General features: G+C 43.4%; 1 protein-coding gene across 3 annotated transcripts in view; it reads right to left on the bottom strand.

The window, feature by feature from the left end:
- The window catches only part of zgc:152904 (uncharacterized protein LOC767777 homolog), a 209,804-nt gene extending 183,158 nt beyond the window's left edge, over positions 1-26,646 (bottom strand). For 2 of the 3 annotated variants that reach the window (XM_031582308.2, XM_031582309.2), the window contains exon 1: positions 26,117-26,646. In XM_031582308.2, the coding sequence (XP_031438168.1) occupies positions 26,117-26,177 (61 nt within the window). In that variant the 5' untranslated portion in view covers positions 26,178-26,646. The remainder of the gene's footprint in view (positions 1-26,116) is intronic. The other variant, XM_031582311.2, reaches the window with a different exon arrangement.
- Positions 26,647-27,750: the final 1,104 nt, after the last annotated feature.

Genomic DNA, 27,750 nt, shown 5'->3' with positions numbered 1-27,750 from the left:
GCACTGATACAGATCTAACGTTACTCCCACGTCTCACGCAGTGGGTCACTTTGAACAACTAAGTGCAAATCGCAACTTTATTTATGCATGAACTAACAGAACAACAAACAGGTCAGGCTGAGGTAAAACTACAAATCATGTGGTGAAAACAATGCAGTGGTGGGCCAATACAACGAGCCAGCATCAGATGTTTGCATACTGCATAAGCGTTTTCAAGATGAGGTGAAGAGAGGTAGGTAATTGATGATAAACAATTTGATAACCAGCTGGAATCTCTGAACAAACATGAAGTCGCCTCAGCGCAATTAGAGTGTCTGCTCTTAAATGAGACCACAAATCTACAAGCCAAAATTGCCCACCCGAAAAACAAAAACAATGTTATCTCCTTCATGCAGGCGATCACCCGGAACATTCTGTCCTTGAGGCAAGAAGTTGATGGCTGAATTGAATCACAGTGCGAAAAAACTCAAATTCATTGTTGCAGCATGGCCGCCATTCGGATTGTATTTCTCTTTTTCCCTCACATTTTCTTCGTTTGTCACTCATGTCTGTTTCATCCTGTGCTATGCTGTCTTAGTTTTCTAATTAGATTCTGTCAAGCACTTTATTCTGTTTTCAAAAAGAATAAATACGGATTATTATTATAAAACTGTTTATTCAGACAAACAACACCAGTATTCTCTTGCATTTAATTGCCTGGTGTGTGAGAAAGGGAGGCCCTGACAAACATAAAATTTGAAAATTTCGAATCAACACAATAAATAAAAAAAAGTGTTTTAAAAGAGGAGACATATTTGTCCTTAAAAAACACCACTCCAATCCGGTCGTTGTGTGTGTGTCATGACATTGCAGCTATGTGATGATCCTGGTTCCCCCGGTCTTGATCCATGCACGACTTTTCAGAATGTCAGCCATAGCCTATTTCTGCACAGAATCTGCAGCTAGCTAGCCAAATGAAAGAAATATGAAAAGGATTCAGTGCAGCATATCACTGCATTCTACAGGACCCTCACAAAACAAAACAAAAAAACTACAGGAAACTACAGGAGACTACAAGAGCTACTGTTGTTAGGATGGAGGGCAACTCCCGGCCAGACTCAAACGATCAACGACCAAGTTGGCATTAACAAATAACAAGGACAATTCAAACGGTAAAAGATGCATTTCAACATTAGTGTGAAGAACGGGGTAGATTCCTGTTTTGCCACACCAATTGTTTAAAGGTAATGGTTGGAATGTCTGACATCTGCTGTAACCAAGTCAGTAAGGTTGATTTATTCAAGTTGCCGTGTAGCGAGTTACCTGGGTTACAGTTTGCGGAGGGCGAAAAGGAAGCATTCTTTTGATCAGTTGGTTCAGCCAACTCTAGTGCAGAATCTTGTGGTAATGACATGAACAAACAGCTGGCTCGTGCTTGCAATGCACACCTGGCCTTTATGTTGGCTGTTTAAGCCAGTGCATGCTTGAACAGCTGCAAGTAATAGCGTATCAGGATTCAAACGGTATATAGCCCTCTGTGGTTTGTGATTTATTTTAATGAATACAATTTTTTCAAACATATTCCCCTTTTGATTTTTTTTTACCAATCGCACCCTGTATATATATAATTATATATATAATATAATATATTATTTATATATAATTATATATAAGAGCCTCAAGGTCTGAATATACAGAACTACAGATTTAAAACCACTAAAGTAGAGAGTGGAAGGTGGCCAGGCAGTGGAAGATAAAGCATCTCTTCTGTGTGACTGAACGCCAGAGAGAGCCCTGAGCAGTGGTCTCATATTCACCCAGCTGGAAGGTTCACAACCTACACAACTCACCTGGCACTAATGAGAGAGAGAAAATCTCCACTCTCCCTTCCTTTCTCTCTCTTTTTGTCTTTCTGTCTGTCTGTCTGCCGGTCTGTCTGCCGGTCTGTCTGTCTGTCTGTCTGTCTGTCTGTCTGTCTGTCTGTCTGTCTGTCTGTCTCTGTCTGCTTGTGTATTTATTTTCTCCCTCTGCCTTCCTCTGTGTCCATATCTCTTTCTCTCTCTCTCTTTCTCTCTCTCTCTCTTGTATCTGTCATTCACTGGAAGCTGGTTGTGTGTAAATATAGAGTCTGGGAGTGCTATGATATCACTGTCTGTCATCAGGCGCAGGGCACAACTTATCTTCTTCTCTTGTCTCCTCTGCTTTAAACAATCAAATCCAGACACCTTCTTCACCTCACAGAAGCACCCTTGTTTATCTCTGCTTGGTGAGGAAGCATACATCAGGCACCACCCTTGTTTATCTCTGCTTGGTGAGGAAGCATACATCAGGCACCACACTTAGGAGTCACTGTCCTCCTGTCAGTCTTCTTCCTGTCTTCTGGCCGCTCTTTGACTTCCCTCTCAACCCCTACCAGTGCCCTGTGCTTCTCCCTCGTATACTGGAGCTATCTCTTTTTAATCAGTTCACTGGATCGTAAGGTCACCTCACTCTTCTGTCAATCAACAAAGAGTGCAGTCAGTCAGACCTGGAATGAAAGGCACTGCTTCAAAGTTTCAGACAGTTCTTCCATGTGTGTGGAGTTGTGTGTGTGGGGGTGGGGTGGGGGTGGGGGGGTGGGGGGTTATGCTGTGTGTGTGTGTCTTTCATTGTGTGGGAAAGTATGTAGTTGGGTGGGTGCCAATTTGGACAGACAGGAACAAGAGAGAGATAGAGAGAGAGAGAGAGAGAGAGAGAGAGAGAGAGAGAGAGAGAGAGAGAGAGTAGAAAAACACAATCCAGCATTCAGGAAGCATCTATCATTCTCAGTTGGCCTGTGTTTACACTTCCAGTATAGAGGGCCATAGATTTAAAGAACAATAATGAATTCCTTGCTTACTTTCACTGCGGCTTAGACAGAGGCAGAGAAAGTGTAAAGAATGGGATAAAAGACCTAATCTCCTCCGCTTTTTTCACCCTCTTCTCCACGCTGGAAAGGTGCCAGATTGTGATTAAAATTCAGATCAGATTACACTGGTTAAACTCCATCTAATCACGATCACAGAGTGTCATGTGGTGTCTGAAGAAAATCTCCAATCTCCCCAGTGTAATCCGACATCAAGCAGAGGAATCTGATTACCTCGCTGTGACATTCCTCGAAGATGAGGGCGCTTGCGGATATTGAGAGTGGCTCAAAGCTGTGCAGGGTGATGTGGGATAACATGGCCGTTTACATGATGGTCAGACAGGCTCATGCAGAACACTGATTTATGCTTAATTTTTTTCTGATTAGTATGTTATTATATTAACCCCCCCCCCCCCCCCCCCCACCCACACGCACACATATGCTAACTCACACACTTAGACACACAGACAGGCAGACACACACAGCCACACACATACACACACACACACACACACACACATACGTGCTAACTCACACATTTAAACACACAGACAGCCAGACACACACATACACACTCTTGCAGACACAAACACAGACACAGACACAGACACACACACCCACCCACCCACACACACACACATGCTAACTCACACACTTAGACACACAGACAGACAGGCAGACATACACATACCCACACATACACACACTCTTGCAGACACAAACAAAGACACAGACACCCACACCCACACATGCACACAGTCTTGGAGACACAGACACACAGACACACAGACACATAGACCCACACACCTACACCCACACACAGACATAAGGACCATCCGTGTTTTGCTCAGCACTTTTGTGGGTGCCTGTGGTGGAGCCACAGGGCTGAGGGATTGTGGGTAATTAGTGGGGAGGTTTGAAGACATGCTGCCAGCTTCTGTTGCTCATACTCCCCCTGAGGTATCCTCTGTGGGCAACTCAATGGAGATGCACACACAAACAAAGCCTCACATATACAGACAAACACACACCTACACACACACACACACACACACACAAACATGCACAAGCATGCACACAAACACATGTGTACACAGACATAACTAACATGCATATGCAAAAACACATACACATATACACACAGAAAAAGCCGATGCACAGGAACACTCATACACACATCATAAATGCCAGTGTGAACTCATGTGTGTGTGTATATATATATATATATATATATATATCATTATATGAGACAAATGAGATAGCTGGAGATAGGAAAAATTAGAAAAGTATGAGAATCCCTGTTTTATCCACATTGGATGTGCCAGGCCTCTCATTATATGAGACAAATGAGATAGCTGGAGATAATTAGGAAAAATGAGAAAAGTATGAGAATCCCTGTTTTATCCACATTGGATGTGCCAGGTCCCCCCAATAGAGTCATTTAGGCTTCCGCAGTCCAAACCGAATTGATTTGAATGGAGAGAAATTGAGTTGAATTGAGGTGGCAGACTGGGAGGAGAGGTACAGCTGTGAGCAGGTGTTCAATCAGTTTATGCAACAAACAAACGAGCGAAGGAGGGTTAGGAAAAGATGTTAACACACACACACACACACATACACTTGCAACTGCAAACTGCAAAACAGTGTGTGTGTGAGGGAGAGAGAGAGAGCAGTAGGGTTTCAATGAAGCTGGCTTACTTCAGTACCATGGACAGCGGCAGCAACAGACCGACTCTATCCAGCACCACAAATAGCTGAAGCAATGGAGCTCCTGACCTTGGACAGCACCCATAATATCAGAGGTTTCCACCATGGACAGCGCCTGCAACAACCAGAGAGTTCTACCATGGACAGGGCCTACAACATCTAGAGAGTTATACCATGGACAGCGCCTACAACATCTACAATTCTCTACCCTGGACAGCGCCCAAACAACCACAAACCACAAACAACCACAAACCATGAACAGCAGCCATCATCAGAGTTCAACAAAGTGAGTCAACATGGACCTAAATATACATAAAATAGCATATGCTAAATATGTATATATATATATATATATATATATAATTAAAAGCAAACTTCTATGCCACAACAACAGGCACACAAGAAAACCTAGAGACAAAGGAGGCAACGGAAGATCACCTAAGCACATTATAGAGGCTACCCAAATGCAGCACAGTACACAGCAAAGATCTACCACAGGAGGAGGGGGGCACAGGAGAAACAGCATCAGAGAGTAGTAGCCTATAGTATAGTAGAGCAGAGCCATAAATGTCAATGAATACAGACTTTTAGCCTTTGCAACAGAGGCCAGGAGCCACCACAGGCATCACCAGTGCCAAGTAACCTCAGCCTCTCCTCACGGTTCTGCCTCTGTGCTGGAATGCTGCAGCCGCAGTACAAAAACAGAAAGGACAGGTGGGATCACATTATAACGCCCTCCATTAAAGCAATCAATACTGCCTCCTTGAGTTATAGCCTGATGGTTTTGTGTGTGTGTGTGTGTGTGTGTCTAAGAGAGGGAGAGTATGTGTCTATGTGTGTGTGTGTGTGTGTGTGTGCATGCATGTGTGCGTGCGTGCGTGTGTGTGTGTGTGTGTGTTTGCATACATACGTATGTGCAGGTGAGTGTGTGTGCAGAGCAATTGAGCAATCAGGTAAAGCTATAAACAGATGTCCGAGGTACAGCTGTTGGGAGCAATGAGACAAGTACAAAAGAACGTATTCACCGAATGTGGAAGGGCAAATAGAGAAGACAAAAAGGTGCAGACATACAAACAGGGAGGAAAGGGAAGAAGAGTTTGTTGATTACAGAAGAATAGGGAGTGAAAGGAAAGACAGAGAGAGAGAGAGAGAGAGAGAGAGAGAAAGAGAGAGAGAGAGAGAGAGAGAGAGAGAGAGAGAGAGAGAGAGGAGGAGGATGGGTGACAGGCAGAACCAATCAGTCCTAATTTACTGAAAGATTCTTTAGGCTCAGCATGGTGGTGGCAGCATTCAGTAGCACGGGAATGAAAATAAAACATCTTAGTCCCTGATTTCCCACAGGGGAGAGAGGGGAAAGGGTGATGAAAGGATAAAGGAGCAGAAAGAGAGAAATAACAGACAGAAAAACAGAGCAATCAAGAGATACAACTGCAAAAAGGACAAAGGAATCCATTTCAAACGTCTCTGCTCTTCTCCATGTCTATCACTCTCTGTGTTCCCTGCAGCTCCAGATACACAGAATGGCAGATGTTATGGTTGGACATAGAAACACACACAGGCACAGTATATGCATACACAAAAACAGTATACATACACACATAAAGACAGTATACACACACACACACACACACACACACACACGCAAAGAAAGTGTCCACACACACAAAAAGAAACATAAGTACCATCAATATCTTGATCAGCACATTTGTGGGAGCCACCCTCCTCTATTGTCCAACTTTACTCTAAGACGAGTTCTGTCTTTTTACTCTCTACAGTCCTTCAGTTCTTCTGTAGTTGAAAAACATCCTGAAAATCCCACGTAAATTCTAATTCATTTAATTTAGGCTATAATTAATGACAAGAAAAAGGAAAACTGTCCCAGGCAATAAAGGGGAAATATACGTATACAATTTAATTAAGGAGGAAATCACTGACATCAGCCAAACCTGTGGTTCCCACAGACCACCGGAGATCTCATTACCACAAAAATAAGCTACAAATGAAGTGTCCAATAAGGTTGGGGTTGCTCTTTATCAAATGCATCCCCAGGGGACGTGTTCTGTGCTGCTTTGCCAGAGAGGGAGCTTGGCAGTGTGGGTTTGTTGGTGGTGCACTGTTTGCACTGTCTGCAATGCTGTTCTGTGAATAAAACGGGACAATGAAAAAAAAAACAGGATAAAAAAAAGACTGTTGTTGTTAAAGCTCTCAATGGTCTTTTTTCAACGGACACTTTCTGTCGTTTGCTGTTACACACATGACCACACACATACTGTATAAATTCTTTCTTTTCCTCCCTCGTGCTTTTGTGCTCTCGAAAAAGTAAATTCTGCCTGAGCTCTTTTTCTCTCTGAATAAAAAAAGAAAAAAAATGCTCCACTGGAAGCGAAGAATCTTGTTAAATAGTGAGAGACGGATAGCTGTGCTAAAAATGATCAGGGCGAGATGAGAAGAGGGAGCAAGACGGGGTGAGGAGGAAAAAAAAAAAGGAGACAGAGAGACTGTCGTTCTCTTGGCAGACACGGAGGTCCTGCTGTACGTGGCATTTCTCCCAGTGGCTGGTTGGCACTGCCTGGCGCAGTAAAAGCACAGCGGGACCCGGGGGGAAAGTAGGTGTGGGCATGCAGATGGCATTTCGCAGTAAACTTTAAATGGGCTCACACAGCATGCCATACTGGCCTCTGCGGCAACGGCACAACAAGGAGACTCGCAGCCCACATTAACAAGTGAGAGATGAAGGGAGGGAGGGAGGGATGGAGGGAGAGAGGGAGGATGGAGATAGATAGAGACAAAGGTGAGGAAAGAAGAAAGAGTTGGGAGGGAAAATGAGACTGAAAAAGAATGAGGACAGACAAGTGATGACAGATAAGTTTGCCATAGGAATATGTGGGGGGAAACAGACAGACTTAAAAAAAAGAGAAGAAAGCCGTAAAATAAATGTCTGTTCTGGTGTGGGAGCATGTTTGAAAGTTTCAACTTATAATTTGTCAATCCTAGTCATTACAAAAGCAGCAAGAGGCCACAAGAAATCCACAGGGATTTCCAATCACTCTGCATTTCTTCCATCTCTCAGTCAGAGACTCTTTTATATTTCTCCTGCGTATCAGTGTATGCATATCTGGAGGACAACTTTCATCCTGACTCCCGCCTTCAGGCCATAATGTTCCCCAGCTGTCAAAGTCACTGCTTAAGGTACAGACACTCAGATGACCTAGATGGATTGGTCTGGCAGGTTTCTGGTTTGAACCGAACTGCCTAATCAAGGGTGCCATGAAAATCAGGGTTCATATGTCAATCATTATGTAAAGGCTCCTGATAGTGTTCTCTCTCTCATACACACATGCAAGTCTTTCCACATTAACAGGGTAGTCAGCTCTGGAGAGTAGAGTAAAGGGGCTGCTGATTTGCATTACATCTATTTTCAGAGGGCAAACAAAACATCATGCTAGCCATCAGTTGCATCAGTCTGTTATTTGATTACACAATGACTGGGGTGGGGGATACTAATCCATCTCTGAATATTGGAGGTCTATGGGTTGGTGTACAGAGAGATAAGGAAAGTACAAATGTAATCACAGATTGAGAGTTTCATCAGCAGTGTAAATACATCTCATTAAAGGCAATGGAGTGGATTCCTTGGTCATTGTATTGGTTCTCTGTTGGTAAACGGGTGATAAGCTGCACCGTTTCAAAGGCCTGTGGAAAGTTCTGGAAGTCAGAGGTGGAAGGCGCATGATGTAAGGGTGAGGCAATAGTTCCAGTGCAGTTGCAGCGAGGTGTCGTTTGAGTGTGTGGGCAGCACCCACACAGACACCCAGGGAAATATTGTCACAGAAGGCACAACCGAGTGCAGACACACTCGCAGACGCATGTTAACAAGCAGACACGCACAAGCTCAGCCTCTGTAATGTGCGCGCACACCCCTAACACGCTCACATACACCACACACAAACACAAAGACATACACACATACCAATTTCTCCACATATACAAGCTAACACTCGTACATCTACACATACAAGCACCCTGTGCGCTCTGAAATCTAACCGTATTGAGAGGGCTTTAAATATTTAATGGTGTTTCCCTTAGCCTGTCAGCTTCAGTCGAAGAGGTGGGAAAGCAGCCAGGGCCTCCTCATCCTAACAGACCACTAAAACACAAAGTAGACAGGCAGCATAACAACTAGCGCTGAACACCGAGAATTTACATGTAGATCCTTTCTTTAGGTGTCAGAACACACAACCAAACCCCTAATTAGAGTGGTGGAAAAGTTAGTGGTTCACATAAGCCTATCAGGTTGCTTAGCTTTGCTCTCTGTGTATGGGAAGGTTGTTGGTGATGATGATTTTGTTTTTCAATTAGATAGGGGAAAACCAGTTATTTCCAGAGCACAAGTTTCGGAAAGAGAAAATGGAATGTACAAAAAACATGTTTGCAAAACAGGATGTTCTGTAAAGTTCCATTGGGGAAATCATACGAGTGGGGGCTATGGTTATGCTTAGATCAGCGTGAGGAGAAACATCTGTTATAGTAATGAGCTATCTGTTGGCAGAAGGGGGGGTTGGTGTAGGAAGTCATGTTAAAAACTGTCTTTATAAAGGGTTTGCACAGTTAAGAGTTTGACATTTGCCTTGATTTCATGATTGGATGCCTTGGAGATGATCCAAGTCTGCAGATGATTTGAAAGTATAATAAGTATTCGACTTTTGTCGAGGTGTTCTTCAATTCCATTCTTCAAATCTCCTAAACAAGTGGATTTTTCCATTACATACACAATGCCTTTGAACAGCCCTACTAAGTGCTAGTGTGTGTCAAAGCAGGATGTGGCCCTGCTTCCTATGGTTGCATCAATCTGATTCTTTGAACACATGCACATTGTGGGTGTGGTGTACAATAATAGGCATTTGTCTAACTCCCACAGTTCTACTAGGCAAGGAAGAACAGTGTGTCATTTTGACTGACTGGTGGGAACTTGCCATGCAAATCGTCAATTAACACTGAACAAATATAGCTACAGTGTAGAAAATATCATTGAAATGAAATACAGGTTTAAGAAAAGGAACACATTATGAATTCCCACACACTCCTACACGTACACAGACACAAAGAAATGTAAACAAAATTGGATATGGTCACTTAGGAAGAAAGGCACAAACACACACATAAGCTAATCTCCATCCTCCACAGGCATCCCGTTATCACCAAGGTCCCTGGCGTCTGAAGAGATGGCGGCTCGAGGATTATTATCCACGGTCCTCTCTCTTATCTCTATCTAAAGAGGTTTTTAGAACCAAAGGAAGGTGAAGAAAGAAAGGAGGGAGAGAGGGAGAAAGAGAAAGAGATAGACAGAGTCATTTAAGACTCTGACCTCCTGCTAAGTAAGAGTTCTGAGACTGTGTGTGTGTGTGTGTGTGTGAGAGAGAGAGAGAGAGAGAAAAAGAGAAAGAGAGAGAGAGAGAGAGAGAGAGAGAGAGAGAGAGAGAGAGAGATAGAGAGAGAGACCATTAACCCAGAGCCCAACAACAACATGAGAACATTACATATTATGGCATATCTGGGCCCTCACTGAAAACAATGACCTCTCTGTCTGTCTGCCTTTTATTTCTCTCTTCCCGTGGCTCTCCTATATAACCTCAAAGAGAAACACTAACAGCTGCCATGGCCAACTCCATTAGTGGAGTAAAGGTAGGAGACCTGAGAAAGAAATACACTGCATGGGCACGCACACATTCACTCACGCACACAATCTCACACACACACACACACACACACACACACACACACACATTCTCTTACACACACACACACACACACACACACACACACACACACACACACACACACTCTCTCTCTCTCACACACGCACACTCTCTCACACACACACACACTCTCTCTCACACACACACACAATCTCACACACACACACACACACACACACTCTCTCACACACACACACTCTCTCACACACAGACACACACATATATTTATATATAATGTATATAATGTATGCCTGTGACAGACCTATATTCAGCCAGAATGAAACCAAACCTTAACACACCACGAGTTAAATAACATTAATGACAGACGAAGTGACGACCAGCAATTTGCAAGTCTCTCTGAATTACCCGGCTCTGATGCCTGTGTGCGGAGCCCTCGACGTGTGGCTTTTACCAACAGGCCATTTTCATGTGGCTCAACAAACCTTTCCAGAGCTTCTGCGTATTGAAGTTGTGTGCGTTAGATTAAGACCTATGAAATACCACCAGGCTATGTGAACATCTATCACTGGGAGAAATTCTGTGCATTCCTCCCTTCCTGCAGTCATGTTTTCCCCCTTGACTGTTGGCTGGGATTTGAATACCAATGGAGGGGTAATGACCATAGACATATATAGATCTATATATCTATATGTGTCTATGGTAATGACGCTCTGATAGCATTTTTCTCTGTTTCTTTTTTTTTTTCAGCCACTCATCAGGTGCTTGAACGCATCCCTCATTTTCTCTGCCTCACTTCCTCTCCTCTCCTCTCGTCTTCTCTTCTCTCTCTTCTTTTCTTTCACTTTTTCCGTTTCATCACAAGACTAAATACAACAAATGGGTGTGTAAAGGGATATGTGTGTGTCTGAATGTGTAAGCCCAAGATCACCTGCTTAAATGATTACAGACCGGTCGCCCTCACCTCTGTAGTCATGAAAGTATTTGAACGCTTGGTCCTCTCCTATCTCAAAGCATCCACTGACCACCTCATGGACCCCCTCCAATTTGCATACAGACCCAACCGCTCAGTAGACGATGCAATCAACATAGCCCTTCACTATATTCTACAACACCTGGACAATCGGAACACCTATGCAAGGGTCCTGTTTGTGGATTATAGTTCTGCCTTTAACACCATCATTCCCGACCTCCTCCATAGCAAACTGACCCATCTGAACATCCACCCCCTTACCTGCTTATGGATTACAGATTTTCTCACCAACAGGAGACAGTATGTCAGGCTGGGCCCGCATCTGTCACAGCCCCGCACAGTTAACACCGGTGCCCCCAGGGTTGTGTGCTGTCCCCCCTGCTCTTCTCCCTGTACACCAACGACTGCTCCTCTGGTGACCCGTCTGTCAAGACCATCAAGTATGCAGACGACACCACCATGATAGGTCTCATCAGCAACAACAACGAGTCTGCCTACCGGAGGGAGGTCGGCCATCTAGAGTCCTGGTGTGCAGTCAGCAACCTAGAGCTCAACGTCAACAAGACAGTGGAGGTGATTGTGGACTTCCGAAAAAAGGTTCCGACACATCTTCCACTTGTCATCAACAACTCATCTGTCACTGTAGTAGAGCATTTCAAGTCCCTAGGCACAACCATCACCAACACACTAAAATGGGACAATAACATCACTCAATTAGTGAAGAAAGGTCAGCAGCGCCTGTTCTTCCTCCGGCAGCTGAGAGGACTACAGGTCAGCCCCCCCATCATGGTGCAGTTTTACAGGGCTATCATTGAGAGTGTGCTTACATCCTCTCACTCGGTCTGGTATGACTCTGCCTCTGCCCGCTCTAAGGCCAGGCTCCAAAGAGTCGTACGGGCAGCAGAGCGCATCATCGGCTGCCCCCTTCCCTCCATCAAGGACCTTCACAGCTCCAGATCCCTCAGGAAAGTAATGAAGATCACGGCAGTCCCCTCACATCCTGCTAACAGTCTCTTTAACCGTCTCCCCTCTGGACAGCGATACAAACTTTATTTAACATTATTATTGTTGCACTACCTCCATTCTTATTTATTATTTTGCTCATACTGTCTGGTACTATCTGTCCTTGTATTGTTGTTCTGTGTTGTCTTGTTGTTCTATTTGTGATACTATAGCCTGCATGGAGAAAACCAAAAACAATTCCTAGTATCTGTATACATGGCGAAATAAAGTTGAATTGGTATGTGTGTTAGTGAGCGTGTATCTGTGAACATAATGTGTGTGATCTTTATAGGGATATTCCACCTGAACACCCAAAAATGTCAACCTTTTTTTTTTTTACCAACCGTTAAATCATCTGAATGCTGTATGAATATTAACGCTGGCATGGTGGATTCAGAATACATTGGGCCTAAGTGGAGGATGGGGGTGGGGTGGGTGGGTGGGGGGTGGGGGTAATGATTCCTTGTTGTGTATCACTTCAGGGCAGCAGGGATGTTCAGCCAATTAATTGCGTGGGCCATATTGGAGGACTTGAGGAGGAGGAATGGCATTAGACTGTACTGGGAGCCTCCTCACTCCTAGTCCTTTGACTGTCCTGGGAGCCTCCTCACTCCTAGTCATTAGACTGTACTGGGATCCTCCTCACTCCTAGTCATTAGACTGTACTGGGAGCCTCCTCACTCCTAGTCATTAGACTGTACTGGGAGCCTCCTCACTCCTAGTCATTTGACTGTACTGGGAGCCTCCTCACTCCTAGTCCTTTGACTGTACTGGGAGCCTCCTCACTCCTAGTCATTTGACTGTACAGGGAGCCTCCTCACTCCTAGTCATTAGACTGTACTGGGAGCCTCCTCACTCCTAGTCATTAGACTGTACTGGGAGCCTCCTCACTCCTAGTCATTAGACTGTACTGGGAGCCTCCTCACTCCTAGTCATTTGTATGCTAGTGTGCTGACAGGTGGAGCAGAGCACCGAGCACCGGTGGATGGCAGGATATGTAAGGAGCAGTGACAGTCAGTGAGTTTCCTCCTCCTTCATTCTTTCTCCTGCCACCCACTCTTTTTCTCTCTCTCTCCCTTTCTCTCTCTCTCTCTCTCTCTTTCTCTTTCTCTCTCTCTTTCTCTCTTTCTCCCTTGGCTCTTTCCTGTTCTTCCATATATCCACTTGTGGCTTCCCTTGTGCTCCATAAAAAGAAACCATATCAACTGGAATTCATTACGAAGTAATAACTGAGAAAATGGGACTGGGTGTTTTTCCCGCTCTATTGTTCTTTTATTTCTGACTGTGAGGGACTTTTTTTTGTCTAAGTAGAAACCATCACCTTCAAATGACTCAGAGTGAACTACCGCACACGAGGCAAAACAATGTTCTGTTTTGTATTTTTGTGGCCTGCCTTTGAGTGGAATCATTAATCATTCAAATGCCCTTCACTAAGGAAGCTCTCTCTCACACACACACACACACACACACACACACACACACACACACACACACACACACACACACACACACACACACACACACACAACTCAAGAAACACTATAACTGTACAACTCAAGAAACTCTATAACTGAAAAAAACTCAAATAAACTCTGAAGTCTATTTTGTTCCATTCTTTACTGTTTAGTTTGTGGAGCCCTGGAGCACCTGCCCTGGTTTTTCAGTGCCATGTGTCGCTGTAGTGGTGCAGGAGGGGGTGGGGTTGGGTGGGGGGGTCTGTTCATCATGCCTGCTGCACCCTTGTCTCATTAACCAGCCCACTGAGACAAAATGGCCTGTGCTGGAGGGGTCATATTTCACTCGGTGACACCACTCTCCATCACACGCAAGGTAAATACCGCCAGGGACTCTCTCTCTCTCTCTCTCTCTCTTCCTCTCTTTCTCTCTCTGTCTGTTTCTAAATTACTGCACCTCTTTAATGGACCAAAGACAGACATTTTTCTATTTCAGGTCTCTACAGTAAGCTGGCTCTTCTGATTTGAAAGCCAAGGGTTCAAATAGACAAACAGAAGCAGGAGACTTTTCCTTTCCTCTATAGTATGGGGGAGAATTGTTGTTTAGGAACCAGGGTTCATTTAAACATATTCTTAAATAAAATCCATCAAAAAATTACTTGCTAGTAAATTTTCCTTAAATAAATTCCACTCTACAAGGGCAAAAGGGACAAGAAGGACACTCTGAGATTAGTGGCTGCACTTTGAACACAGGGTACAAGCCAGTCCCCTCTGATCACTGGTACTTCAGCTTACATAAGTCAACAGTGCAGTGCTCGGAAGGCATTGAGGGGTCACCTGCATTTATTGAACACTCATATATGACAGCAAAGAGCCACACTCTTTTGAGCCCCAACATTACTAAAAGGGACCAGGAAGACAGACACGGAGAGGCTCGGAATAAGCCAGCATCATCAACAACGCGCTCTCTCCACAGGCTACCTCGTGGACAATGCCAAAGCTCGCTTTCTCTTTATGTGGCAGCATGGTGCGATATGAGGGTTGAGTATTAGCAGATAGTCAAAATATGCCGCACCAATACATGCTAATCCTCCGCTCTGGGTTTTCCGCCTGTGTTCGTGGACCTTTGTTTACCGTGTATTGTTTGTCGTTTGCGTCACATTCGTTTCCCTGATCCTCGCGAGTCGGTCGCGGGGATTGCGAGGCCTTAGATAATGAGCCTCCATGTTAATAGCAGCTAATCGCAGCCATTTGAGACGGGAGGGGAAAACAGAGGCTTTGATGAGAGCAGGACGTGGAGAGATGCTCGGGTTGCGGAACACAATCGGTCCTTTAATAGAGGGTGTGATCCTCAGCTCCTCACGGCAAGGGGTTTAACAAGATCAGGGAGAATCTGGTTCAGGTACGAGAATTAGAGAGGGGGATCAGACTAATAGCAAATACTACAAAGAGGTGGAGGTGGTGGTGGGGGGGGATATGTGGGCAAGAAAAAACAAGGAGCGGAAGCGAGGCTGGAGTGACAGGGAGAAAAAATTACAAAGTATGGCAAAGTATGACTGGAGAAGGAGAGTGACTGGAGAAGGTGTAGAAAATGGACAGAAATAGAGGGAAAGTAATTGGAAGGCCTGGCCTCCTACTAACAGGTAAGAAAACCAGACAAAACCTCCTAGTTTTGTATGGGAGAGAATGAGGAACCATCCTGATATTGACTTGAAAGGTGCCCCTTGAGACCCCCTGAGCTGTGCAGCGTGGGTCCTGGTCATGAAATGCAGACTCCTGTAGTGTCCAAACAGGGGGGGGAGAAAAGGTGACAGGAACCTTTGGAATGCTGGTGGGCACTGCGGCCACTCATATGGTGTGCCGATCCAGAAATGAGCGTCCCCGTAGGGTTTTTGGTGACGGTCGATTAATTTTATAGAATGAGCATCTCTTGTGGGACAGACGAGCCCCTGCAGTGGATACCATGGTTAGCACTTGGGCCCCAATCTCGCCAGCCTGTGTCTGCTTTGTTTATGATTATGATTCCGTCCTAGGGGACACTGCTGGTGCGGCCAGTATTTCCTATAAATACACGCTCCATATGTTACTATAGGCTTATTTATAGATCCTATTAGGGTTTGCAACATGCATCATAGCCACTAATAAACACTCACAATCATCCTGAGATGAGGATAATAAGCGTGTGGTGTCGTAAAAAGAAGGAAGCGGTGATTCCCATGAGCATTTGTTATCATCTGAATTGAATCCTGTGTAAGGCATGCAGATGGTACCTCTATTAAAAAGAAGTAGGATCCTTCTTTAGGGGGACTTCAGGGGTACTTTCTTTTATTGCACGTTGGACTAACACTTTCACTGTGACAAGAAGGTCTGACTCAACATGAAATGATAACATTAGCCAGGGTTGGTGTTACAGCCATTGCCAGCACTTCCTAGAATAGGCTGAACAGGGAATCGTCAGGGGCTGAGAGACAGCAGCAAAATCCCAGGTTTATTCCTGCAACATTCTTTGATGTGTATTACATCAGACTGGAGGACATTTTAACACGCCTCAACAGTATGTGCACAGATACAGCACAACACAGATATCGTGTTTTTGTCTGTTTTCCTCTGTTTTGATTGACTTATATAATTTCAGTTTTCTTCTTTTCTGACATAACATGTGTAGAATACTTGAGTGTGTTTGTGTATGTGTGTATGTGTGTGTATGTTTATTGTATGTCTTTCCAAGTGTAAATCGTGTGTGTGTGTATCCAGCTGTGGCATATAGGCTGTCATTAACAATGACCTGTAGGAGATCATATTGAAAAACATGGAGAGACAACAATGGATCTAAGAAACCTTCCAAAGAATTCTCAGCAAAATCCTGCAGATTTCAAATCTAAACTGAAGACCATTTTAACATCAGCTATTGTGAGGGATCGTTATTGAGCGAGTGTTTTCCAGAACCCACAGAAGACACCAGAGCGAAAGAGAGAAGTGGGGGACATTTGCTTTCATGTTTGTCACACTCTTTGTCACTCTCCCACAGATGTTTGGGGATGCAGAACAGCACTGTTGCCTGATAAATGAACCTCTTGCTCGTCTCTCTTTGCATGCCCCATGTGACTATTCCTGTATACACGGTCTCTATAGAGACCATTTGTGACAAAACAAACACTGATACATCAAGGCTCGCAAACAACCAGTGCCTCGAGCTGAATCACTACCTAAACACCATTACACAAAATGCAGTAAACACCATTACCTGAAAACAAACAAATGTAATGTCTTCATGTCTAGCACCAACATGGTAGTGCTGGCAAAAACAACTAACAATACTAAAACACCAAGAATCAAAATTTTCACAAACATTAAAAACATATAAAGAAGTGACTCAGTTATATAGAACAACTCTAACTTGACAATAGTACTTAAAAACTGTTTTATTTTAACCCTTACAAACTCTTTTCTAATCAAAGGGTTTACTTGACATCCACGGATATATACAGTTTATACGGGTGTAAGATATCTCTACATTCTGTCCCACCACACAACTCAGCTTTTGACTCCCCCGAACGAAAGCACGTCACATCTTTTACATCAAAGTGGAACGCCTCTGTCTGATATAAATAGAGGTACTGTTACTTCATGACGCCTTGCACAACGACACTTCAAATTAGACACACACTGCTGTTTCTCCCACGCCTCCTTCGTAGCCTGTGTTAAATTAGATGTCATTACACCTTACTTACACAGTGGACGTCAACTTCAGTTAGAAGCACGCAACCTTGTCTGCACATCGCCATTACCATCAGTTCCACAGGCTCCCTGCTGTCACCAGGCCATGCTCATTAGATGAGACCATCTCTCACACAGTCTCGTCAGTGGAGAGCAGGATGTCCTTAGCCAAGCTTCAGCAAGTGGATTTTGAATGCAACATCCAGCACATCATAAGAGTGTCTTTGCATATGCCCGTGTCCATGAGTGTGTGTGTGTGTGTGTGTGTGTGTGTCTGTGTGTGTGTGTGTGTGTGTGTGTGTGTGTGTGTGTGTGTTGATATGTGTGTGTGAAAGCCAGCTTTGACACAGTCCCTTTTTTCCACCTCCCTTTTCACATAGGAAAAAAAGCATGGGCCAGTCTGAATATAACAAGGCCTGGGGCATTTCTTCTCCTTTCCTGTTTTTATTTATTGATCTTCACCTTTACTTATTCATTCTATCAGAGGTCCTCGTCTGTATGGTGGGACTGTGAAAGCTACCGAGGAGCAATCTTTCTGCCTAATCTCCAGCCGTTCCCCCGATCCTTTAAAAGCAATCATTTATAGAGGCTTCCTAATGCCAGAGGGTGTCCCAATGACATTCTGCTCATAATCAGGGCAGCGGATGGGGGGCTTTGACTCACAGCAATCAGACTCTTGAGGGAGCCTTGTCTCACTTGCGGCTTTATTTTGTATTTTGTATTTTTTTTTTTTTATGTGTGCGTATTTTACATTTCACAAAGAGCAAATATCACTTAGAACCAACACCAGTCTGGCATCTGAGGGTATCACAGAGCACAGCTTGTCATCAACAGTGATAATGAGTAATGATGGTGAAGTTATCAGGTAGGAGGTACGTGTGTGTGTGTGTATGTGTGTGTGTGTGTGTGTGTGTGTGTGTGTGTGTGTGTGTGTGTGTGTGTGTGTGTGTGTGTGTGTGTGTGTGTGTGCGTGTGTGTGTCTGGCGCATTCACTCAAAAATATGGAACAAACCTTGGCAAGATGACATCAGATATTTAAACACAAATGGCAGAGCTTTGCCAAAGCACAACGCTGATGACAATGCCTAGCTTGAAAAGTATCCGCCAACTATTCACTGACAGCGCTGTTCATGTCTCGCCCATCAGGCATGCCAACAGCAGCCCTCTGCGGGTGAGAGGAGTACGTGGACACACAACAAAAGAGGGTCCATTCAAGCCTCAAACAACAGTTCTAAAGTCACCACTGCACTCATTTACTCCAATCCAGCTGCAATGCCGCTTTCACAGAGGTAGGTCTTAGAACATCAGGCCTTAAACAGGCATCAGACATCAGAGAAGGAGGAGAGCAAGGACAGAGACAAATCCCACTCCACCAAACTGGCGTAAGGCTTTTTTTTTGTTCAAAAGCTGCCACAGCACTTTGTCTTTTAAGAGCTGGTTACATCAAGCGCTCTCCAGTCGGATGAAAATCAACAAAGGAAAAATAAACATCCTATTTGTTGGGCTGAGTCTTGTGTAGTTTGTGAGCTTGAGTAATGTTACCTGGTCATGTTTTATATGAGACCAGTCATTGAATACAAAGTTTTCTACTTCTAGAAACTTAAATCAGTTCACTAAAGACCTACAACAACTAGGTTTAAACTCTGCTGAACTTCTTAATGACTGTTAAAAGTCAGTGTAAGTGAAACAATAAGGAATGGGAATTCTACAAGCAGGGGCAAAGAAACTACTGCCAAAAATACAAAACAATTGAGTTCATCATGGAATAATTACCATGTTATTTTTATAATAACCAAAAATAGCATAGTTTAATTTAGTAATGACAAAGATATTGTATGGTAATAGACATGTTTACAGCTATAGACTCAGCATTCTAATTTAACAAAATTAGAAGATCTTAGAAGTTCTTATCAACTAATTCAAATCATCAGACATCATACTTGAAAAACTTTGTATAACTAACCAACAATTAATATTGTATACACTCAATTTAGACATTGTTTAACAAGTGGATTTCTTTATGGGTGCTATCTAGATTAAGACAAAGACCAACTGTCTAGAATTCACCATAAATATCATGCAATCTCTTTCTCTCTCTCTCTTTCTCTCTCTCTCTCTCTCTCTCTCTCTCTCTCTCTCTCTCTCTCTCTCTCTCCGTGCTCAGCCACTAATGGAGTCTTCCATGTTGTAATCGCCCTTTTAGTGGGGGCCATCTGATCTGTCCTCCTCCAGCAGGTGGAACTGGTTCTCTGCGGATGCTATCAGTAAGATTTAAAAACACATCTGAGTGAGAGCAGACGTATGGATTGTATAGAGACGCCGTCGCAGGCCTCTCTGCCTCGCAGGTCTGATGATTCCTTGGAGGCTGTTACCTCAGGAACATGCATGTGTCACTGAGTTATGGTAATTGCTTGGTACGGAGTGTTCTATTGCTATGGACAACCAACTGGAGATTCTGTTTGACTTTTTCTGTGTGTGCGTGTGTGCTTACGTACAAGAGATAGGGAGAGACAGAAAGAAAGAAGAAAAAGCGTAGGAGAAAGCGAGAAAGTGAAAGAAAAGGGTGTTGAAGTGCAGGTAGAAGGTAGCGTGCTGCTACCTTCACACACATAATTCCTCTACTTTTCCTTCCTTCGCTCTTCTTCCCTCTGTCTCTCCTTTTTTTTGTGGACTCTGTGTCTTTCTCTCTCTCTCTCCCTCTCTCTGAGGGAAATCGATGCGGGGTCTGTTGCTTCTCATTAGTGTCTGCTAGACACTGGTTATTATGAGCAGAGGGCAGTAACTCCCACGTTCCATCTCACACATAAAGAGCCCCAGTGAAGGTGATGCCACCACCTCAGGGGTGCAGAGAGGGGGGAGGAGGGCAAACATGATAGGTCTTTGCCTGTTTAATGACCTCCCTGCCATGTCCATATGTGTCTCCAATGTACTCTTCTCTCTTCTTCATGCATCTGCTGTGTGTGTGGGTGTGTGTGTGTGTTTATGTATGTGTGTGTGTGGGTGTGTGTTGGAAGAAACATTCCTCCTACACCATCAAGTATTGCAGCCATCTCACTTCCTTTCCCTGCTGCACACTCAACTCATCCGCACTATATAAAAAACAATCTGATATACTTGGCTGTACCTTTGCCTTTTCCCTGTTTCCTCAACCTTTTGAGCAATCTTACCCCAATAGAAGGATTACAGTGCAATTCATTGTTGACAAATGCTCATAGCTTACAAGGGGCTGATGTGGCCAATGATGCAATTGCATTGCAATCTCCATAATGTCACTTACTGTACATCTACCCATTTACTTAGCTTACTTACTGACAGAGCGCAGGTTTTTGCAAAGACATGGATATGACATAACACACAGCAGGCCCAGAGTAATATCCAGACTTGACATGGCAGGGCTGAGTGTTATTCAATGAACTGAGTCGGTCCAGGTCATCATTTGGGCCCGTGCACCCCCCTGCCTGTTCGGGAATGCCGCTGGGAAGCCCGTTTGGAAGCAGTGATCCTCTTTATACCAAGCTGGTGTGTTGCCCTGGGAGTCAAGACAGCTGTGCAGGCATGGCACTGACAATATGCTTAGTGTGTGTGTGTGTGTGTGTGCACTCCTGTGCGTTTGTATGCGTGTGCATGTGAGTGTGTGTGCCTGTGTGTGTGTGTGGCCCACATGTGTGGTAGTGGGTGTGAGTGTGCATACATGTCAGCCAAATTCATTCTCCACACACGGTCGTTGTGTGTCTGAGATAGCAGGAATCAGCTGTGTGATCCAGGGATGAGTGAACGCAAACGCACTCACCCGCCTACCCACCCACTCACACACTCACACACACACACATAGTGCATCACTGACATGCACAACCCTGAACCCAGCCTAGTTATCTACATTCACAAGTCAACCCATAATTCATGCCCACACATACACACAAACAACACTTGAACCATTATTCTATAAAGTAGAACTAGGCTATGCATTATTTAAGAGCTAGTGCTTTTATTATTAGTACTGAATTATTGACATATATATGATAAAAAGCGGCAGAATAATGTAATGCCCATAAAACTTCTCACTCCTTCTCCTTCTTTTCATCCTTTATATAAAAGCACACAGCCCTTGCTGCCAATCAAACCAGCCCTGCCTTGAATCTGTCACAATGCTTCAGTACTTTGTGTCATGGAGACCATGGAAAGACCACCCAAGCAATAAAAAAGAGTTCTTCAGTCTAAATAGAATACCATATTATTAATTATTATTATTAACAGCACCATAGTGATCAGTATTTCTAAATGCCGAGGTTACTGTGTGACTGGCCCCATTTGAATTAGAGAAAGAACTTCTAGATTGCACTATGCTAACCACACAGAAAATTGATTTTTTTTATTACACACCAATTCTGGAGTAGGTTGGGGTGGTGGTGGGGGTTGAGGCTCAATTTCTGTAAGCGCCTAGGGGCTGTATGTCTGCATTAGACCTATTCCAGCTCAGTTAATCAAATTTTGCAATCAATTTTACCACAGAGAGTCATCTAATAACCTTCCTCAACCACTCTGATTGTGTTTAATAGAAGTGAAGTGGTATACCATACTAAGGATGTGTGTGTGTGTGTGTGTGTGTGTGTGTGTGTGTGTGTGTGTGTGTGTGTGTGTGTGTCTGTGTGTGTGTGTCTGTGTGTGTGTGTCTGTGTGTGTGTGTTTGGATGTTATTGTCATGCATGTGTAGGGTATGAGGTGTGTGTGTGTGTGAGATCTTGACATGTGTTACGATGTTTGTATGTGATTTGCCCAACAGAGGACATACCTATGTGTACATTAATGTGTGTGTTTGTGTGTGTGTGTGTGTGTGTGTGTGTGTGTGTGTTGTGTGTGTGTGTGTGTGTGTGTGTGTGTGTGTGTGTGTGTGTGTCTGAGAGAGAGAGAGAGAGAGAGAGAGAGAGAGAGAGAGAGAGAGAGAGAGAGTGCCTTCCTTTTGGAAATGCATCTTTTCACAGCAATTCACCAGAATCTTTTGATTGGGACACATAACACTACAATCTCTTCCCTCTAGCAGGATACACTATTCACCCCAGCACATTGGAGAGAAGCACTCAGCGTCCACAAAAAGCCTCAAGGAACCATTAGCAACAAAATTGGGTTATTTGTGGTAATGCTGTTCTGATAGAGAGACAGGGAATTCCTTTAAAAACGTCTTGGAACGCCACAAGTAGGCAAAGCAGCCTTAATGTGAGCAGCAGTGGTTGTGTGAGTGTGTACTATGTATATGTAAACTGTACTGTCTCTGTGTGTGTGTGTGTGTGTGTGTGTGTGTGTACTACGTATACATGAACTGTACTGACTCTCTGTGTGTGTGTGTGTGTGTGTTTGTGTGTGTGTGTGTATGTGTGTCTGTGTGTCTGCGCGCACACAATTACTCATTCAGATAACAACTTAACATGTAGTCGTAATTTCAAGATACAGTGTCATTATTTCAAGATAGTATCTCATTATTTCAAGATATTAAGTCATAAAGTCAAGATACAATCTGAAAATAATGACATATTATCTTGAAATAATGACTTAATATCTTAAAGTAATGAGATAGTATTTCAAAATGACAAGTTAATATCTCACTAATTTAGGTTATTCAGTTGTAATTTCAAAATACTATCTCGTTATTTCAAGATAGGTCAAGTATCTCATTATTTTGAGATAGTATCCTGAAATTAGGACTTAATATCTTGAAATAATGAGAGAGCTTCTTGAAATAACTAATAATATCTTGAAATATTTTGAAATATTTTGAGATAAAATCTCATAATAATAAGTTAAATTGTATTCAAACCCATGAGATTCAGGGCTTCCATAGTTACAGATCTCAGATTAAGATCACAAAATGAAGAGGATTATGACTATAGATCAGTGTTACAGGGGAAGCATGCTGGTGGAGCCATACATACATATACAGTACATGTAACATCTGTAGACAGCCAGTTCTATTAGCATGTGAAGCCGTTTCTAAAGCACCCAGCCACGTTGATTGGTGCTTGTGTCATGTTCTGGATGGGCTTCATGAGAGATCCACTATTGTTCTCGTCGCCATAACACCCATGAAACACAATGGCAACACAATGTCTCCAGGCTATGTACTCTTGACAGCAATTGCAAATGTCATGTCTAGCCCTGTGGGACTACAGGGAATGAGACTGCCAGGGAATTTTGTGATTTCCCAGTGATGTGGACAAGCCAGGTGGCTCTACCTCAACCTTTTTGTGTTCCTTCTGGCACATAAACCACTATAGCCCACATCTTTGCCTCGCCACATGTCTTTCAAACTAGCACACAGCATGTAGACGTTAGAAATAACTTAATTTGAACTGTTTTTGTAAGTAATGCGTCTCAAAGGTTTTTCAGTTTGTCAGCCTATAAAACTAGCACACGGCATGTAGACGTAGACAAGTTAGAAATAACTTCATTTTAACTGTTTTTGTAAGTAATGCGACTCAAAGGTTTTTCAGTTTGTCCTTTGTCCGTAGTGCTTTGCTTTAGATGATGACATTTTCTTGCCTCCGATTGTATGCTGTCTTTAGAATGGTTGGTAGCTAGTTGTGGGTTCTGTGTGTAGAAGTGTGTACTGTTGGTTCTTGTCTTCTTGTCCGTGTATAACATACCCATGGAGAGAGGGTCCAGTTCTGTCTGTGTAATTCTAGTCTCCAGGGATGGCTGCTGCAGATAGCCCACAGAGTATAAATCCCCCCTCTCTCTCTTGTCTTTCTCTCTCTCTCCCTCTGTCTGTCTAGTTCTCTTTCTCTCAACTTAGACATATGCATTTGTATGCATGTGTTTTTTCACACATCTTCAAGTAGCTCTAGACACAGTTCACTTAAGTGCCTCTCAGTCATGACATGTAAAGACTTTTCAACTGTTCCCTGCTCCTCTTTCAGAACAGAACAGAACCCACTCTCTCTCTCTCTCTCTCTCTCTCTCTCTCTCTCTCTCACACACACACACACACACACACACACACACACACACACACACACACACACACACACACACACACACACACACACACAAAGAGAGAAAGAAGAGAGACCGTTCCATGCAAACCTTGAGGCCCCTGCCCTGTCATTATGAAAAGACCATGTTCATTTCTGCTCTATTTACCTTGAGATGAAAAGCTGACCATTCATTGAATTAATGTTTAATGAATATCTATAGTACATTTCCATGCAAGCTCTACTGTCTTACAGGTCAGCCTAAAAAATACTATTTACATACAGTATGGATTAGATATTTCTATATTTACTTATTTTGGGGGAAACGATAAACAGTATGTGAATGCTGCCATGGATAGATAAAAACAGTCATCTTTTTCTAATGTCATTTCAAATGTTGTGCAACCACACAGGCTATGAAAGATCTGACTATGCAAACAGCAAGATAGAGAGACCATGGTTGACTCTAACTCTGGTTCATTGGAGGGACTAGTGCTATAATGACTAACTGTCCTCCTGGTTAGAACAGTAATTGTTGACTTCATTCATTAACATCACAACTGTCCCATGATCAATGCCCAGGTCAGCAATGTCGTATTCAGAATTATGTGGGAGGACCTAAATGCTAGCATTTTATTATATGATGGTGAAAATTGTGATATTTGTTGAGAAATCGGTTCTCTCGCCGCTGTGAAGGGAAGGAGACGCGCTCGTGGTGCGCTTCGAGCTCTCCCCGGATCACAATGAAGCTCTCTACCCCCACCTACCGTCATGCAAGAGAAATTCGAGTTGGCGAAAGAATAAATCTATCGTGGCTCTCTTGGGATCCCGGAGATGCGCTCTCCTCGCCCTCCACAGACTGCGAAGTTGAAAGCTGTCTTCGGGGCATGGCAAAAGCGGATCGTGGACGTAAACACGGGATAATCTGCTACTGTCGCGCTTTTTAGTAAATGACACCACAAGCGTCAAGTGATACCGTGCAAACATGAAAAAGGCAATAGCTATACAACCTTTGTGACTGCGTGGTATAGAAACTGTGCAACCCATGATTTAGAATACTTTCTCATTTCATTTTTGATCTTCAGGGTGAAGGTGTAATGCTTCTGGCTCTCAAGATATGACGACTCGACAGCAAATTAGTGGATAACATCTCGGCATTTATTAAGACATTTCTTTTTATATTTAATTGCCATTGATAGAGTAGTCTATTAGAGTGAAATCAGTGGATCTAGTTCATTTTGTGATTTGTCACACAGCACATTTGCAAACAGAAATAGCTTATGTGTGAAATTGCTTAGTAGAAACAGAAATAGTTAGATTAATGTTATGCTCCAAAAAGACTTCCGGTAATCAATGTTTAGTATATAAACTATGCTTCCCTGGAATAGAATAACGACTGAAAAAAATCCACTCTCTTTCTATTGCCACAGAAATAGCAATCCCAAGACAACTCAGATATAAAATCACTATCGGATGATAGTCTGCACCGGCCCCCACAAACAAACTGAGATGTGCCCTTTACGAAACTGCATTTCTTTGCAAAAGGACGTGCTTCAACTGCAAAACACAACGATCGCACAGTCCTCTCTTTTATTCCTCTGTCATCCTCTGTGTCCAGTTCCTACTCCCCATCACCATAGTCTCCAAAAATGAGATGACAGAGTGGAACTCAAATCTAAACTTATCCCCTAGGTATGGAGCACAAGGTAAGCACTTCTTCCTACCTTGGCTGCCGCAGACCAGCAAACCGAACAGGACGAGTTTTGCAATCATTTTTTTCAGCATGCTGAGACGGGTTGATGGACGCCCTTCCGAAATCACGGAGAGTTGAGATATCAGTGCGCTGAGTGGGAAGCCTCGACTCTTCTTTTCTGCGCTCTCACCCTCTCTCTCGCTCCTCCGGTGTCTGTGGCTGCCGATAGCTCTGACTACTGAACGTTTGCTTGCTCGCTCGCTCGCTCTCTTCGCTCTTTGCTGCCTGTAGGCTACTCAACAAACAGCGCGAGCCTCCCGCCTTCACTGCAGCAGCATTTCTCCAGGGGGGTTGCCAGGTGAGCGTTTACCTACAACAAAACACAAACCATCTTCCCCGATTTTAGTAAAGATCAATAATTAATTAATGTAGTTATATGTTATGCGCTAGTAGGATAAGTCAACAGAATTGATGATGGCCCATCAGCCAAATATTGATAATTGCCATGCCAAGGGTTGTAACAGGGTCTGTAGAGCTGTTCATAACGGGTGGTCCTCCATAAGTGATCATGTTAATAACAATTCTGAGGTGTCGAAGGAAAATATCACAATGTCACACACCCCTACCCCCCACCCCCAACACACACACACACACACACACACACACACACACACACACACACACACACACACACACACACACACACATATAGTCTGCCTGCCACATAGACACACCTACACACATAGGCTTACACATTAGGCCTGTATAATTGAAAAACCTAGTGGGGGTCAGAAGATGCTCAAAGACTTCAATGTAAGGTTAATTGTTTTGTTTCCCATTGTTCGCTAACAAACCAAATTTGAATGTTTCTATTATGTATCCAATTATACTGAAAATGATAAAATAAACTTGGGGGAGGGGGCTACGTCTGATCCCATTGTGTCATTAAGTTGAAATACTTTTGTCTATTTTAGGGTGATAAACATTGAGGGCACTTTCGGTGGGAGACTTTTAATTTTCAAGTCATTTTGTAATACCTGCTCTTTGTGTACCAGACTGTTCACAGATCAAAGAAGTCAACTTTAAAGAGATAGACATCCATCCAATAATCACTACACTAGTAAGGGGACTGCACAAGAGCAACCTCCATCTCCCCCCAATCCATCCCTAAGGAGCACTGCATCACAATATGGCAAATCATCTTCAAGCAAGACACCACATAGATCTTCTTACAGTTTTTTCCAATCATTTTCGCACTTGTATCAATACCATGTACACTTTTTCACATTCACCATATCAGTAGACTATGTGAACTAAACTGTGGATACTTTTCCATTGCTTAGATACAAAATGCATTCAATGACCACTTCTTCCGAAGTTCATGGATACCTGTCTCAACTCTGTACAACTACAGCATTTTCCCACTAATACTGCTGTATATGTAAGTCATGGGCTATCAATGAGACAAAGTGACCCAAACATGCAACTACAACAAAGACCAAAGTGACTTACAATAGTATCTTGCATTGCCCAGAAATTTAACCCAGGTCAGTTACTTGTTACTCAAAAACACTCACGACTAAACCACTAATCACATATGGCCACTCTCAAACATGCTATCTACAGTATTGTGACAGGCAAACCAAACAGATAAAAAAAAGTTTG

Source organism: Clupea harengus, chromosome 16 (assembly GCF_900700415.2).
Source record: "Clupea harengus chromosome 16, Ch_v2.0.2, whole genome shotgun sequence".
NCBI lineage: Eukaryota > Metazoa > Chordata > Actinopteri > Clupeiformes > Clupeidae > Clupea > Clupea harengus.
This window is presented reverse-complemented; position numbering and strand designations above follow the sequence as displayed.